This window comes from Patagioenas fasciata, chromosome 4, assembly GCF_037038585.1.
Source record: "Patagioenas fasciata isolate bPatFas1 chromosome 4, bPatFas1.hap1, whole genome shotgun sequence".
NCBI lineage: Eukaryota > Metazoa > Chordata > Aves > Columbiformes > Columbidae > Patagioenas > Patagioenas fasciata.
This window is the reverse complement of record NC_092523.1, coordinates 19,508,404-19,523,265: the sequence shown is the minus strand read 5'-3', so window position 1 is coordinate 19,523,265 and position 14,862 is coordinate 19,508,404. Positions and strand designations below refer to the sequence as shown.

At 39.8% G+C, this 14,862-nt stretch overlaps 1 protein-coding gene across 4 annotated transcripts in view; it reads left to right on the top strand.

Annotated features, from left to right (window-relative positions):
- PPARGC1A (PPARG coactivator 1 alpha) overlaps nucleotides 1-10,776 on the top strand; it is a 365,116-nt gene extending 354,340 nt beyond the window's left edge. For all 4 annotated transcript variants that reach the window (XM_065837861.2, XM_065837862.2, XM_065837863.2 and 1 more), the window contains 3 exons: nucleotides 3,429-3,550; nucleotides 3,900-4,051; nucleotides 6,970-10,776. In XM_065837861.2, the coding sequence (XP_065693933.1) occupies nucleotides 3,429-3,550; nucleotides 3,900-4,051; nucleotides 6,970-7,073 (378 nt within the window). In that variant the 3' untranslated portion in view covers nucleotides 7,074-10,776. The remainder of the gene's footprint in view (nucleotides 1-3,428; nucleotides 3,551-3,899; nucleotides 4,052-6,969) is intronic.
- The last annotated feature ends 4,086 nt before the right edge of the window (nucleotides 10,777-14,862 follow it).

The window sequence follows — 14,862 nt, the reverse complement described above, 5'->3', positions numbered from 1 at the left end:
TAAACCAAAAGAAGACAGATATGTTGAACCCGAGGGTAGTGGCTGGACTCTTCTTCTTTTATTTACCTGGCAAATCAATGAACTGTGCTTAAACCGTACAATGCAAAATAAATCAACTGCACTTTTGGGAGGGAAATATGAACAGTATCTTCTGGAGTTTCCTGCATGTTCCCTCTGCACACATTAAATTGAAAACAAAAGCTTTTCACTACCATTCTCTAGGTATCTAAGTCATATATCATCTGCTCTAACAAGTGCAGTAAAAAGCATACTTAATATGCATAAACGGACATATGGATGTAACTTATTATAAAATAAAGGTCTTTAACATTTAGAGGTGTGTTGTAATCTTGTTAGGCTTGTATAGCTCTTTATTATTAATGGGAATAAAAGGCAGGTGTCTCTGTGAATACAAATACATTCTTCATAGTTGCTTTAAATAAACTAAAGTTAACCAAGACAATGCTGTATGAATCCTGTGCTCTCCGGTGTATTGCACCATCATGGCATTCTGCTTAAAAAATACTTGAAAGAACATCTCATGTGTGCACACTGGAGAACATATGGTGCATTTCAGCTTTAAATTTGAATTTCCTCAATTTTGAAGGTTTAACTTATTCCCTTAATGATAGTTTAACAGGCTTTTTTTTAAATTGTTCAGTTTTGCTCTATTACAGTTGTCTTAAAGGGGTATTAGAGCTATAAAAGTTATTAGAGGGATAGAAGAAGGAAAAATTGCGCAGGCATGCACACAGTCTTATGGAAGAGTATGCAATAGTTATTTCTATCACACTGTAATATAACAATCTCCATGTCAGTGAGCAAAACATTATGTTTTTTCAGTCGAGATGTATTATCTCAGCTAAAGTATATTAGACAGTCTGCTATGTTATGTTCTGCTCCATCTGGTCAGTCATTTAGGTTCAATAGCAGGTATCAATGGAATTGTTTCTTATCGAGTGTTTCAGTGCGGTTAAATCCTTGATTTGGTAAAACAGTCTGAGAAAGTAATTACTGTGCATATGCAGATTTTCCTGGTTTTCAAGTTTATGGCACCTAACCATACTGAAAGTAGGCGGAATTAGAATGGGGAAAATGGAAGAAATGCAGATTTCATTTGCCTGCACTCTGGAGTCCCTAGCTCACTGGAGCCCTACCCAGACTCCTCTGGACCGGGACACAGTAGAGACAGAGGTAAAAACCAGCAGCTGCCTGTAAAGTACCTCTCTTCCCTGGATTTATGGCCACCCATGAGCACACTTATCCTTCTTTTAGCTTCTCCAGACTGCACTGCAATGGTAGAGAACAAGGACAGCTTTTGGACCACACACTTCAGATGATACAGCATTTGAAAGTGAAAGTGCCTGTCCGAGCAGGGTTAGAGGGGACTACCAAAGCAGTCACCTTGGTTCCTTGTGTAATCAAAAGGAGCAGTAGTTTAGAGCATCTAAATGAGATACTTACCTGATCCTGTTGATTAAGGAGAGCATGTACATACTTTGGTAGAGCAACCGGGGACTCCGCTGGGCTGACCAGGGAGCCAGGACCCAGGTGGTTCCAGTGGTCACATTTTCGGCCACACCTCAGCGGATAGGGCTTTGGGGTGCGAGTATTTGATTCTTGGATCTCTGTTTTGTGGATCTGTGAACTGACTTTCATTTCTCAGGAGCTTAGATTAACTGGATCCAAGCCGCTGAAATTTGTGAGGCCCGGAAGAGTGTCAGTGAAAATAGTTGACTGAGTGTGCCAGTGAGAAGGAGTTTTTGTTGAGAGGCAGCTGTATTAGTTTCAGCTTCCTGCTGCAGAAATGGTTTATTTTGTGTTAATCGCTTCCCGGGAGAGAGTGCCCTCTTGGGAACGGGGAGCCACGATTGGAACCCTGGAAGCTAGGAAGAGTTCTGATGGTCCCTTTATTTCAAATGAGTGCTCAAAGAGTTAAAGAAGATGCATCAGGATAATTTCTGTTTCTACCTGTGTTGGGTCAAACCTCAGTCCCATTATGTGTGGTGCAAGAATGCCTAGTGCATTCATGGAAAAGATCCATTTCTTGCTATATCTGAATTGCAACACTATAAGCTACCTGTCTCTCAAGGCTAGGATGTTTCTGAGCAGGAATGCAAGTCTGTATTTAGGTCCCATGGGCCTTTCGCATTGCACAGTTTAGGTGTCATTAGCCTTTAGGCACCTCCAGGTTACGACAGTCATGAATTCTCAACAGTGAGTATAGCTCCTTTGGCATTTGGCACCTAAATTCTCTGCAAATCTCAGGTGCCGAAGCTCATGGTTTAAACTGACATTGCTCCACTGACTGACAGATTTACGCCAGCTGAGAATGTGGTGGTGGTGGTGGTGGTTTGATTTATGGGACCAATGTGTGGGGGATGAGCAGTAGGGCCAGTAGTGCCAGGGTTCTTCAGGCCAGAGGTGATCTGAGACAAGAAGGCTGAGCACTCAGGCCATGTGTAGCTGGTGCTTCTTTGCCCTGATTAACTTAAGGTCAGCGTTTTGAAGATCTCTTTCTGCTTTTTGCTTTGCTTGGTGCTCTATCTTCATTAAAGTGTTCATCAAAAAAATCATAAAGTGACATTCACGGGGTTTCCTAGCCCTGTCATTCTGCTGAGCATTTCCACTCAGAAAGGAAGGATATGACCATGACTCAATTGTTTTAAAAGTATCTTTGATCCTTTGCTCCGAATGTCAAAGGAACATATAAATGACACCCTAACTCGTAAAAATCAGGTTCTTTTTCCTAAGAAAGGAAAAGGTAATGGTGACCACTGGGCATATTTTATTCTGCTGCTTTCATGCAAAAATAATTATTTTCATAAAAGTTATCTTCTAAGCCCCTAACAATTTTCCCTCTTTTTTAAGGTATGGAATGTGGTGGAAAAGCTAATTGCAGGATGAGTCAGCTAATGAGTCATCTGAGTTTATAATGTTATGTTTGTTATACATTTTGTCACGTCTAGGGTATATTTCTGCAATTACTTGTTACTTTGTTCTACTGCACAACCAAGATGGATTTTGCCCGGTATTGGATACATGACAAAAGAAAGGGAGCTCCTATTTGGAAGAGTTTACAGTCGTAGAGGGGAAGTGGTAGAAAGGGCAGAAGGGTAGAAGGTGCAACAGGATGCAAAGGGAGTTGTCTGTCAGCGTGTAGCAGAACTGTGACAGCAAGCACTGAAACCTTCCAGGAGCACCGCCTGACAAAGACAGTGTTGTTTAAATACCTTAGGTGCTTTCTAGGAGAGAACTATCTCACTTACTAGCAGGATGAACTAAGTCTTCCACAAGAGACTATTAACTATAATTATACATTATATAGCTCCGCACATCCATGTGTGTCTTGCACGCATATATGTAGAGGTTCATCTCTATTACACATTTGATAAAAATATACCTTCCCTGTTGCTGTTTCTCAATAGGAGGAACGTCGTGTGATTTATCTGGGTAAAATCAGACCTGACACAACCCGAACAGAACTGAGGGACCGGTTTGAAGTTTTTGGTGAAATTGAGGAGTGCACAGTAAATTTGCAGGATGATGGGTAAGAACTTTCGAGATTACTTCTTGTTTGCGAGCTGCCATATGTAAAAAATCGTGTCAGTAGGATTACTGGTATGGGAGTTACCATTGTAAGTGCTGTGACAGATGACATGCTGAGTTCAAAACCTTATTTATTTTCTTTCATCCTTATTTATTAATCTTGCTAGTTGAGATTTCCTGTCCCAGAAATAAGTATTTAGCCGCATGACAGAACAATCATGCTGATAAATGGATGCAGTACTTCTGGCATTTCCACTGCTGGATCTCCTGTTCTTGCTCTCAGGAAGGGGTTACACTATGTGTGTTAACTCTTTTCAGCTTTTGTTCACAACTGTATTTTTCAATTGCAGAGACAGCTATGGTTTCATCACCTACCGCTATACTTGTGACGCCTTTGCTGCTCTTGAAAATGGATACACTTTACGCAGGTCAAATGAACCTGACTTTGAGCTGTACTTTTGTGGACGCAAGCAACTTTGCAAGTCTAACTATGCAGACCTAGGTAGATATTTTGCTTTATATGAATTAAAGTACATGAATGGAACCTTGCAACTCAGGAGAATTTAGTATTTGCTTCTCTTTTGTTTGCTGCTTATATTACTTAAGTGATTGGGGGAGTCAAAGGAAGTGATTTTCACTTGCTGCAAGAAGTTTAAAAATCTACTGATCTGAGCTGTAATCTGAGCTGGCTTCTTTCACATATTACAGACTCTGAAAATTCTTTTAAAGCCCATTTCCATCATTATCAAAAACAAGTGCCCAGTATTCCCATATTGAAATGATAGCACCACAAAAACATCCTGCACACTTTACTATTCATTGCTATGCTATGACTGCTTGGTTCTAAGACTCAGTTTATTTATATGATCAATAAACAGAGACCAAAGTAGATGCCTCACCCCCCAAAATTTGTTGATTCTGACATTGCCATGAGTTGTGCTGTAGAAGTGTAGAACTTTCCAGAGACTCTCCCTAGAATGCATAGTTTCTCAGGTTTTAAGAGCTAGAAGGGGTTTTGACCAAATATGACTCTTGGTATAGCAAAGGCCATGGGTCTCAACTGATGGTTCCCACATCATGTGTAAGCAACTATGTATGACGGTATCCCCTTTCAGGGCCTTCCAGTCATGATGTAAGAGGCTCCAGCCTGTGGAGAGCCTAGCAAATCTCTTGATGTTTGCTGTCCCACTGATGTGGGGCACTTTGTACACCAGTCTCCAGACCTCGGTATGCTGAGATAACTCCAGTCCCAGCTGTGCATACTGGCTGTGATAACACACCTGGGTCTGTCCTAGTCCTGTCTGGGCAAAAATGTGTGGTTCTGTCCCATGCTCTGGGCCAAGGTCCGATGCTTCTCCTTGCAAGAATGTTTGGAGGTGTTCAAACTGTTACAGCAGGAATGCAAATGTTAAGTATATGCAGAAAGAGACCATGCAGACTATCAAAACGTCCTCTGTAATATTATAATATGTCATAAACTCGCCGTTTATTTAATTACCTTTTAAAATGTAAAGTATTCATTGAATGTTAAACCTTTCCTGACACCTGTATAAATAGACTAAAGGTATGGGAGATACTCTTTCCTGAATAAAATAGCAAGGGACATTTTGCCGTTGAATCTATATTAATCAGATATTGTAGGTTTTTTATGAAAAAATGACCACAGTCATTAAAATCTCTCATAACCCTGTAACATAGTGCTAATGAAATCTTGTATGTGCTGCCCTCAGCTTTGTACAATGCAGGAAGTGAATACAGATATATTTTTTCTAACCAATTGATGTATTTTCAGAGTAAATTATAAAGATGATATGCATTGTTCACAATGAATATGCTATAATTCACTTCAGTGGCTAAACTGATAATGTAAAGCTAAGAAAAGGCAATTGACTGCCGAAGAGATATAGGGTTGATGTTGAAAATATAAAAGGTAGCGAGGCATTTGTCAAAATGTAGGCTGATAAAAACAGTAAAAACAGATTGAAGTCTTGACTTGATTTGACTTATCTTCAGCAGTGGAAGCCTGGGTCATCTCTGTATCTCAGAAAATCTGGGTTTTAAAAGAAGTTGTCTGAAGGGAACCCTCTTGAACATTATTCATCGCAGGGAGTATTCCCTGGCAGGTCTCTCCATACCGAGTGGGATTCCCAGAGTATCTCTGAGCAGAATATTTTCACTTTGTCCTGCTGACAGCTTGAGCTTCTTTACTTCAGACTGCATTCCCTGTATTTTGCAGAGTATCTGGTAGAGCTACATAAGGAAATGGCAGGATGAACTTTAAAATTCATGAGCTAGTACAAGGACAGAGAGAATTAATCAGCCTTGGGTTGAGTACAGAAGAAAGAAAACACTTGAAAATAGTAGTCAGAAGTTTTAACACCTCTCCTCTGTGAGAAGATATTGTCTTAACAGAACTTGTAATGAACATTTAATGCACAGTGTGTCTTATAGTGGTAGATGGGGAGTTCTCATTAATTCAACACAAGAAATGGCAAGAAAAGGGCACTCTAGTAACGGAGCTGTGACACAGGAGCCAGGGAGAGTCAGTGTTAAGCAGAGATGACTCCAAAAGGAAATTCAGTGCTTGCAGCCATGTCAATAATTGTCCTTCTGGAACTGTACGACCACAAACATACAGTCCCTCCTCTGTGCTAGGAAGAGACTGATGTCTGTGTCTGAGCAACTAGCAAAACTGGAGTGGGTATCGCAGGTCACAAGAGCTGGACCGTTGCTCCTGCTCTGACTTATCATGTCTGCTGCAAAAAGCTGAGGAGCTCACCTGAGATTGGGTGGTGGTGCTGAGGCTTGGCCATGAATTGGGCACACACTAAACAAGCAGAGATGAAAAAATTCAAAGTAGAAGCAAAAACAGAGATTCTGGGGTGTCTAGTGACTTGTATAATACAAGACCCCGAGGCAGGGCAGGCAGGCACAATGGTGTCCCCTGTGTGCTGCCCGCAGGCTGCCCTGGCTTTCTGCAGAGCCACCCCCTATTAGCTTTGTCAGAAAAAGTCTTGGGTGTTGCATGTTGCAAAACGATGGTGGAGTTTTCAGTGAAGCGTCTGTCAAGATCATCTGGACTCCTCTGAGCCCTATACACAGCAGTGTGTTGTTGCTCAGGTCCTTGGAGAAACTGGATTTGGTTTACCTGCTCTGTATGCACGTGCAATTTATGGCATGCCCCCTGCAATGAGGTGTACTGGTTTTGTTGAGTCCTACTTCTTACCAGAAAGCTCTGTCCATACTTAAAGCTTCTCTGATGACCATTTTTGGGCTTTTATCATCCCATTGCACTAAAGCTGTGGTCACAAGTGGATTGGTTCTGCAGTGCCGTTTGTACCATTATACAAAGAAAATAATGTTAAATACTCAAGAGCCATTCCTGCCTCTGACCTGAACTTGCTTCTCTTTGGGTTTCAGATTCAAACTCAGATGATTTTGATCCTGCTTCCACTAAAAGCAAGTATGACTCCATGGATTTTGATAGTTTACTTAAAGAGGCACAGCGGAGCCTGCGTAGGTAACATGCATCACACCTGAGGAAAACGGAGGGATGGCGAATACCTCACGGACATCACGTCCTTTAATAACGGACAATTAAGAAGTCATACTTAAGAATTTCTCCTACTTTACACTCTCTGTTCAAAACCATGGTTTACATGAACACAGCTGCTCAACGAGTGAAGGGCAGGATGCCTGTCCAGTAAGCACATGCGTGTCCATGGGTGTCAGCTTGGCTTTCGCGGGGGATCGGTGTTGGGGGAGCCGGCCGGGCATCCCTCGCCAGTTCGATGCAAACCACAAGACATGGCAGCAGTTCCACAGAGAAACACGTACAACGATGAACTGCAAAATCTGTACATATTGCATTTTAACAAAAAAAGAGAACAAAAACGAACAAAAAAAACCCTAAATTTGAGAACTATGGCTGCTGATGTCTGGTAATCAGACACTGCATTATTATTTTTTTTAAATGAAGCTTCTTCTCATGACACAGTGATAATATGACAATCCAGAAGAAACCACAGGTCCCAGAAGCCTACAATCTGTTTTAGCTTTGTTTTAAGGTTTTTCCTTTCTTTGTTTTTTTTGGGGGGGGGTTGGATCAGTGGTTGGTTTTTTTTTTCAGTCCTTGCAGAAGAGAAAATGAAAGGCTCAAGCTTCCCTAACATTTTGAAGTTTCATCTTTTAATTCTGACACCCATGTAAATGTCTACAACGTTGATCTTCCACAGCAAAATTTTCAAAGCCTTGTTAATGGTCAAATGTGCAGCTTGTTCAGCAATTTATTCTAATGAGCGGACGTGGTGTTACATTATTAATGAGAGTTGGATATAACTATCTGGGTGTGTGCACATTCTCTAAAGTAGTTGCGTATTTACAAATGTTAAATGGAGTATTTTTATTTATGTACATACTGTATGATGATGTTCTTTTTTTTGTTACAGCTATGCACTGTAAATGCAGCCTTCTTTTCAAAAACTGCTGAATTTTTCTTAATCAAGAATATTCAAATGTAATTATATGAGGCAAAACAATTATTGTACACTAACATATGTAGAAAGCTGAACTTATGCTTATATATATTTGATTGTAAAAAAGAGAGAAAAGCGTGCGGGTGAGGGGGTGTTTGTGTATATGCGTGCGTGCGTGTGTCTGAGTGCAAAAGCGCTTTACACATATCCATCCCTTCTTTGGTGAGCTTACATAAGAATTTTGTCAAGACTTATCCTAGCCCAAAAGGTGTTAACCACTTCTGCAGTATTTTTCCACACTTTTATCATTGCTTGGTTTTCTTTTGCAGTTTTATACATGGAATTTGTTAGGGGAATGAAATTTTCTCATCTAAATTTTTCTAGGAGATATCATAATTTTATGTAAGGTCCCTCAAATGGGTAATCATTAAGAAATGTTTTTATTTTATGTATCAACAGTAGTTTTGGAACTAGAGGTCAAAAATCTTTTTAAAATGCTATTTTGTTTTAATTTTTGTGATTTTAATTTGATAAAAAGATGCTGAGGTACTAAGTACACTATGATTTTTACAGTAATTATGTGTCTAAACACTGTTCTTGAAGCCAGTAATCTTTTCATTGGCAAAGTTTAATGATGGTATTTATATTTTTTACAGTTATGCATCCTGTATAAATACCTATCCTTCATTCCTTTGTTTACTAAAGAGACATATTTATCAGTTACAGTTATCCTATTTATTATAAATTATGAGATGACTAAAATAATTAAAAGGCCAGTGGAAATTTTATACCTAGGATGCATGACGGTTGTCAGTTTGGAGTTAGCGCTTCATCTGGAAATTCAGCTTTTGCAGAAGCAGTGGGTTGTTGTGTTTTTTTCTTCTTCTTCTTTTCCGATGCACTAGCATGGCCTCAGATGTGCCCATGACATTGTTGCTGATGACATTGCTTCTGCTAAATTAAATAGAAACTTCAGGAAGGAAAAAAACCACAAGAGTAAACTACTGCTATTCTGAGCATCAGAATTTCATCTGAACTCGGAGTCTCTAGACTGAATCAGCGAAGTTTGGAATTTGCTCGCGAATGTATAGATTTGGTATTCTATTACTGTTTGGCATTCATGACTCCTCTTAAAGGTATGGCACACCCAACTATTTAATCTCCTTTCCCACTCCCAATCTTAGAAAACCGATTCCACCCCCGTGCCAGTGCAGTTGATTTGGATGGCTGCATTCATTTTATCACCAGCATATTGTGTTCTGAGAGATTCCACTGTCTGTCCTGTCGAATGCTCGCTTGATTTTTTGGCTTCTTATTTCTCAGTAGATAGATAGCAATAAAAAAAAAGAAAAAAAAATTTAAAAAAGAACTTTTTCGAAGGTTCTGTGTTACAACTGTAACATTCTTTAATCTGCATAATTCTTGTTGTTGCTCTGTAGGTTAAAAATGCAGGTATTTTAACTTTGTGTGAATGCCAAACTAAAAGTTTACAATTTTCCTTTCTGGATTTTGAGTATCTTCTGTTGTAAAGAAAAATATTAAAAGCAATAAATTATTTTTAAGAAATCAATATTTAGTATATCATATTACGTGTTCAAGGACCAGATGCATTACCTATTTTGCCTTTACATTTCTGTGATTAAATTTTAAACACATTCTCTTTAGCCCAGCATTGCTGACATGAATAAATTGGTGTGGGCTTTGGGGGGGATTATTTATTTTTCACCAAGCAGGCACAATGACATGAGTCAATTTTTTTTTTCACTGGCCTGGTAAACATTCTCATCTTTAAGATGGCTTTCCTCTGTGGATTTACAAATTACGTATGAAATTAATGTAGAGCTAGGATTGCTGAATAAAGCTATTTGTATCCTTTGTAGACACTGTAGTAGATAACCCATCAAAATATAAACTCAGTGTTTTTCTTTTTTTTCCCCCAAGAACATTTCAAATTAGCACATGTACCACGTTGTCACCGGAGGCAAATTGCAGCATAGCTCTGTGTGTCTTTTAGATGAAGATTGTACTGCTGCTTTCATGCTGTGGTAAGTACCACATCTGCAACACAGGTAACAGAACTGGTACTTAGAAACTATGGTCTTTCCTAGAGCCGTAACAGAGTAATTTCTACATAACATAAAATAATCCAAATCCAAACAGAGGGAACCTAAAATTGAAGAAAAATACCTGTGCTAAACTACTCTGAAAAGCAGTTGGGCTGCCATCACCAAGAGCAGCCCTGAGAGGAAGGTTTATGCCTCTGGAGTGTAATACTTGGGTCAGTTGAAAAAAAAACCAAACCACCACACCTTCTTCTCATCCCTTTAGATGTGAGCTTGCAGTGGGTAATGATTATGTGTCCTTTTTGATGGCTGTAATGGGAACTTCAGTCACTGTAGCATAAGATCTGATCTATAAATGACCTAGAATAGCCATGTAATATAATGTGATGATTCTAAATTTGTACCTGTGTGACAGGCATTTTTAATAATGTGAATCACTGGCCTGATGGAGCTACTGTAAAATTTGTACAGTAGGTGAACACATGAAGTGTTTGGTTGGACTATGCTGAACAGGGAAAGCGAGATATCGGTTAAGCCCGAGCTGGGCTATTTTCCACCTACCAATTCTACATGTACTTTTGTGGTTTAACTCATTGTATGAAAATTCCTGTGATTTTTTTTTTTTTTTTAATGTGCAGTACACATCAGCCTCACTGAGCAAATAAAGGGAAACGAATGTTTCAAATCCATTTCTGTTTCTCTTTTTTATCACAAGTGACAGGTTTTTTCCCCCTCAGCTGGTCATGTACTGTGTTTTCTGGTACTCTTCCTAATGGTCGTAGTTGATTTCAGATAGTACTCCAGATCACACCTGCATGATGGCACTCTGAGCAGGGGAGAGAACCACTAGTTTAAATAAGTTCAGTAGCAGAATGATGCTATCTGCCTTTCTGCTGTGAGAAGCCAAGGCTGTTGAAGGGCCCAACATAAACCTCGTGGGAAAACTTTTGAAAAATGCTCAGTGGAGTTTGGGGAGCTGCTGGCTTGAGTTAGGAGAAGGTGGGGAATGTGAGGGCTTTTCTGCATGGCCATGCTTGGATTCTGGTTGTACAGGTAGTAGGGACTAACAAGTCTAAAATAGTTGCTGTCTTCCTTCCTGAGATGATCAATGTCTGTACTAGGCAGAAGCACCACCGTGATTGTCCTTCACCAGCCTCTGTCTCAGCAGACAGGCTAGGAGGGTCAGAGAGGTGGGCAGGTGGACAAACACGAATTTTCTGGATAGCTGGCAAATGGTATTCACAGCCCTCTCATTCAGATGCACAATAAAAAGGGAAAGGAATGGCTTTGCTTTGGTTTGCCCAGGGTTGGTTCACAGACACTCAAGATACCGCTATCTCCTTTGTCTCTGGGGCTCAGCAGCACAGCAGGCTGTGATGGAGCCTTCTCATCTCTGGGGATTCCTCAGAAGGTACCGCAGGTGTCTGCAGCTGCTGGCCAGACTGGTTCTGCTCTTCAGGTAGAGAGGACCACTGAAGTCACTAAAAAATTGCCTCTTTCAAGACAACTACCCTCTACCTCACCTCTGCACCTAACATGACTGTTTATACTCTGTCATATTTTTTGCAAGTAAAAAAATATCATATAGCTTTTGCATTTTTACCATTTGCTTGGTGATTGCAACAGTGATAGAGCAAAATTCTTCGCTGTGTGTGATTTGCTTTGTTGACTCACTGCTCCTGATCAAATTAATGCTCAAAATGTAGTGGGCCAAATCCGTCCCTGATGTACTTCATCACTAGTGCTGCTGTTCCACAAGGCATGAATTTAGCCCAATATTTCTCCAGTTACTAGGCTTTTTAATTTGATTTGTTTATTCATTTAATATTTTTGCATACCACTTCCATGCTTGCAAAGAAAGCACTCTATTAGATTTCCAGAAAGTATTGCTTTTTACCTCCTGTCCCTTCATTTTATGTTATTAAGGTTTATTGCATAAAATCAGGATCTCATTTATTAAGAAATCATCCCTTCCATTGCCTGCTCTCCTGGGTTACCATTTTCTCCCCCGGTGAATGCTGCAAGCTGAGCACCTGAAATCAAATTCAGGCGCCTCAATGAGTGGCCTGATTTTCAGAAATGCTGAGCATTTCGCAGCTCCTATTGACTTCAATTAGACCTGCCCACTCTCAGCACTTTTAAAATCAAACTGCATATTTAGAGCCCAAATTCAGCACAGCATTTACATTTGTGCTTAAGTCTGTCCTGATTCGGCAAAGCACTTAAGCACGAGTGTTTTTAGATCCATTGAAGTCAAGTGCTCGGCTGCTTTGAATAAAAATAGACTCCTGGATTGGGGCCTAAGAATCCAAATACAGACATCAACGCCTAATTTTAGGCTCCATTTGGAAAACTTCGGCCTTGCCCATCACCTTTAACCTTTAATGCTTGCAGAAAACACAAAAACACCCATCAGGTCATGAGGGGAAGAGCAGGAGGTTTAGGGAAAAGAAGTGGAAGCCATGGACAAAATTTTTCCTTGAGGAAAATGTTTTGAAAACTTTAAATCCAGCTTTAGCAAGATGCCTTGCTTCATCGGTATTATTTCATGTTGCGCTGCTAGAATCTCATTCAAGATTAACATGCAGTTATTCTATTGTCCTCCGCCATTAATTAATAAACCGCTATATTAAACTTTAACCAATGCCAACTTCCCCGGCTTTTGTGCGAATCACACTCTCGCCATTGGCATGCCATGTTCACAAGCAAACTAAACTATAAATCAATTTTCTCTACTTTATCAGACAGCAGAAAGTAATAAAGAAGGTCACAAATAGTACAGTAGTTCCTTGGAGGTTTGTAACATCATAATTTAAGGCTCAGAAAGATTGAATCAAAAGTTGAATTAATCCCTAAGGGAAAAGATTCTATATAGATTCTATTGATAGACGTAGGGCAGCCTATCTTCATTGGGAGCTGGTATATTTGTTAATACTTTGGGACAAAGGAGACTAGTCTTCTCAGCAAAGAAGAAAATGAAATCCTCCATGAGAGGAAGTGAATATATCCTCTGTGCTTCCCGTTGCTGTGCTCTCCTTGTGCTGCTTAGCTGGAAAAAAGAGGAAGCAAACTCATCTTCTGCTGCACGATGTGCTCTGCTGAATGGCTGGTGTCTGTGCAATGCAATTATGGAAACTGCAGCTGGATGGAATACATATATAAATTGTAAATGTTGCACTTGATCGGTGTTTATTCCTCCACTGATATTTTTTCAGTCAAGCAACCTGAGCCCAAAATCTTTGCAGTCTAATGAAAGGTTGGGTTTTTTTCAGTGACAAATTTTGGCGAAGTTACAAATATTTCTTCTGCAGCTGGAAACGTATTCCTTAAAACTTGTTTACTTTTGGGGTTCTTTTCAATTATTGCAGCTTCCTTTCAACATGCTTCTGAAATCATACTTTTACAAAGGCATTTCTGATTCTCTTTTATTAAAAAAAATCTATAACCTTAACGACGTGACTGGACCTGATGAATTAAGCTCTTCCAAATTCATATGGAATTAATTGGGAAAAAAAGACTCCCATATAAGGAAAAAAAAAATCAATAATAGCCTCAGCTGGAAAAGTTATACACATAGGTGTGGTAAATGTTAAGATCTGAGATCCAATGTACCTTTTTGGAACACCTGCATGGTGAAGTACCATGTGATAGAAGGATTTGCGCATGCGTACTGGCTATTTTATTCTGGTATTTGCTAGTAGAGAGGAACCGAGCTGCTCTGTGACAAAGGCAGCTGAACAGAAAACAGGTACAATCCCAGCCTCTCCAAAATCGGTGACTAAACTCCAGCCCTTGTCAGCCTTTTATTAACCTCAGCTTGTGTAAATACTGGACAGTGATCAAATGTAAATAATCTCACATGCCTTATTTGCGTCATGATAGATTGTTGGCCAGATGTAGTGTAAATTAAACCCATAGCTATGTGTGAAGAAAGCCATGTCTGAAAGAGCATAATATGTAAATTACTATTAGCACTCTTAATTGAATGAAATATTTGCTACAATTTATTTTTGACAATGTGCATTCCATTCTCTATTAAATTAGTGCTTGGTAAAGTAATAAAATTATTACAGCCATAAAGTTACTGTGCTATACCTTCAAGGCAAGGCATTCAAGAGATCTTCTCGTTCTCCTCAGATTATTGACTTTGGCATTATGAAAAACGCACGTTGGTGCCTTATACTAATTCTTTCCTACTGCATTTGCAACTCAGGCCTAGGCTTATTCGTGCAGTGTGTTGGCAGTAAATTAAAAAAAACCAAAACAGCCACACACTTGAAAACTAGTGGAGTGCTTTCTTTTTTTAACCATGTATTGGAACAATACCATAGCTAACTGTAGTTTTCTACTGCATGAATAATGTATTGTTGTAGCTAGGCATGCCCTCAGTTACACACTCCTGCCAGCAAGTAGTGGAGTGGTGAGCACTGTTGCTGAATAATGATTAATTACTCGCCCTTCTGAAGGAGGCCGGTTTTGTAAACTGGTCACACAGCATGTTGCGTGGATTGTGTCTGCTACACAAAAGGTTACTTGCAATCACATAATGAGACATAATGATGCACATCACAACAATTCTTTGGTACGAATCTGCACACAGTGGAATTCAGATAGAAACCCATTTATTTACATATCCTGTTTGCCAGAGGGTACAAAACTTCACTGCATTGCTGCAGTGCTGCCATTGCTCCTTCTGCAATGCTGACATTTGAGGTGGAAATGACGAGACGGCTTCTTCAGGAACCTCCAGCCGCAGCTTTGCCCTGTGAGACCCT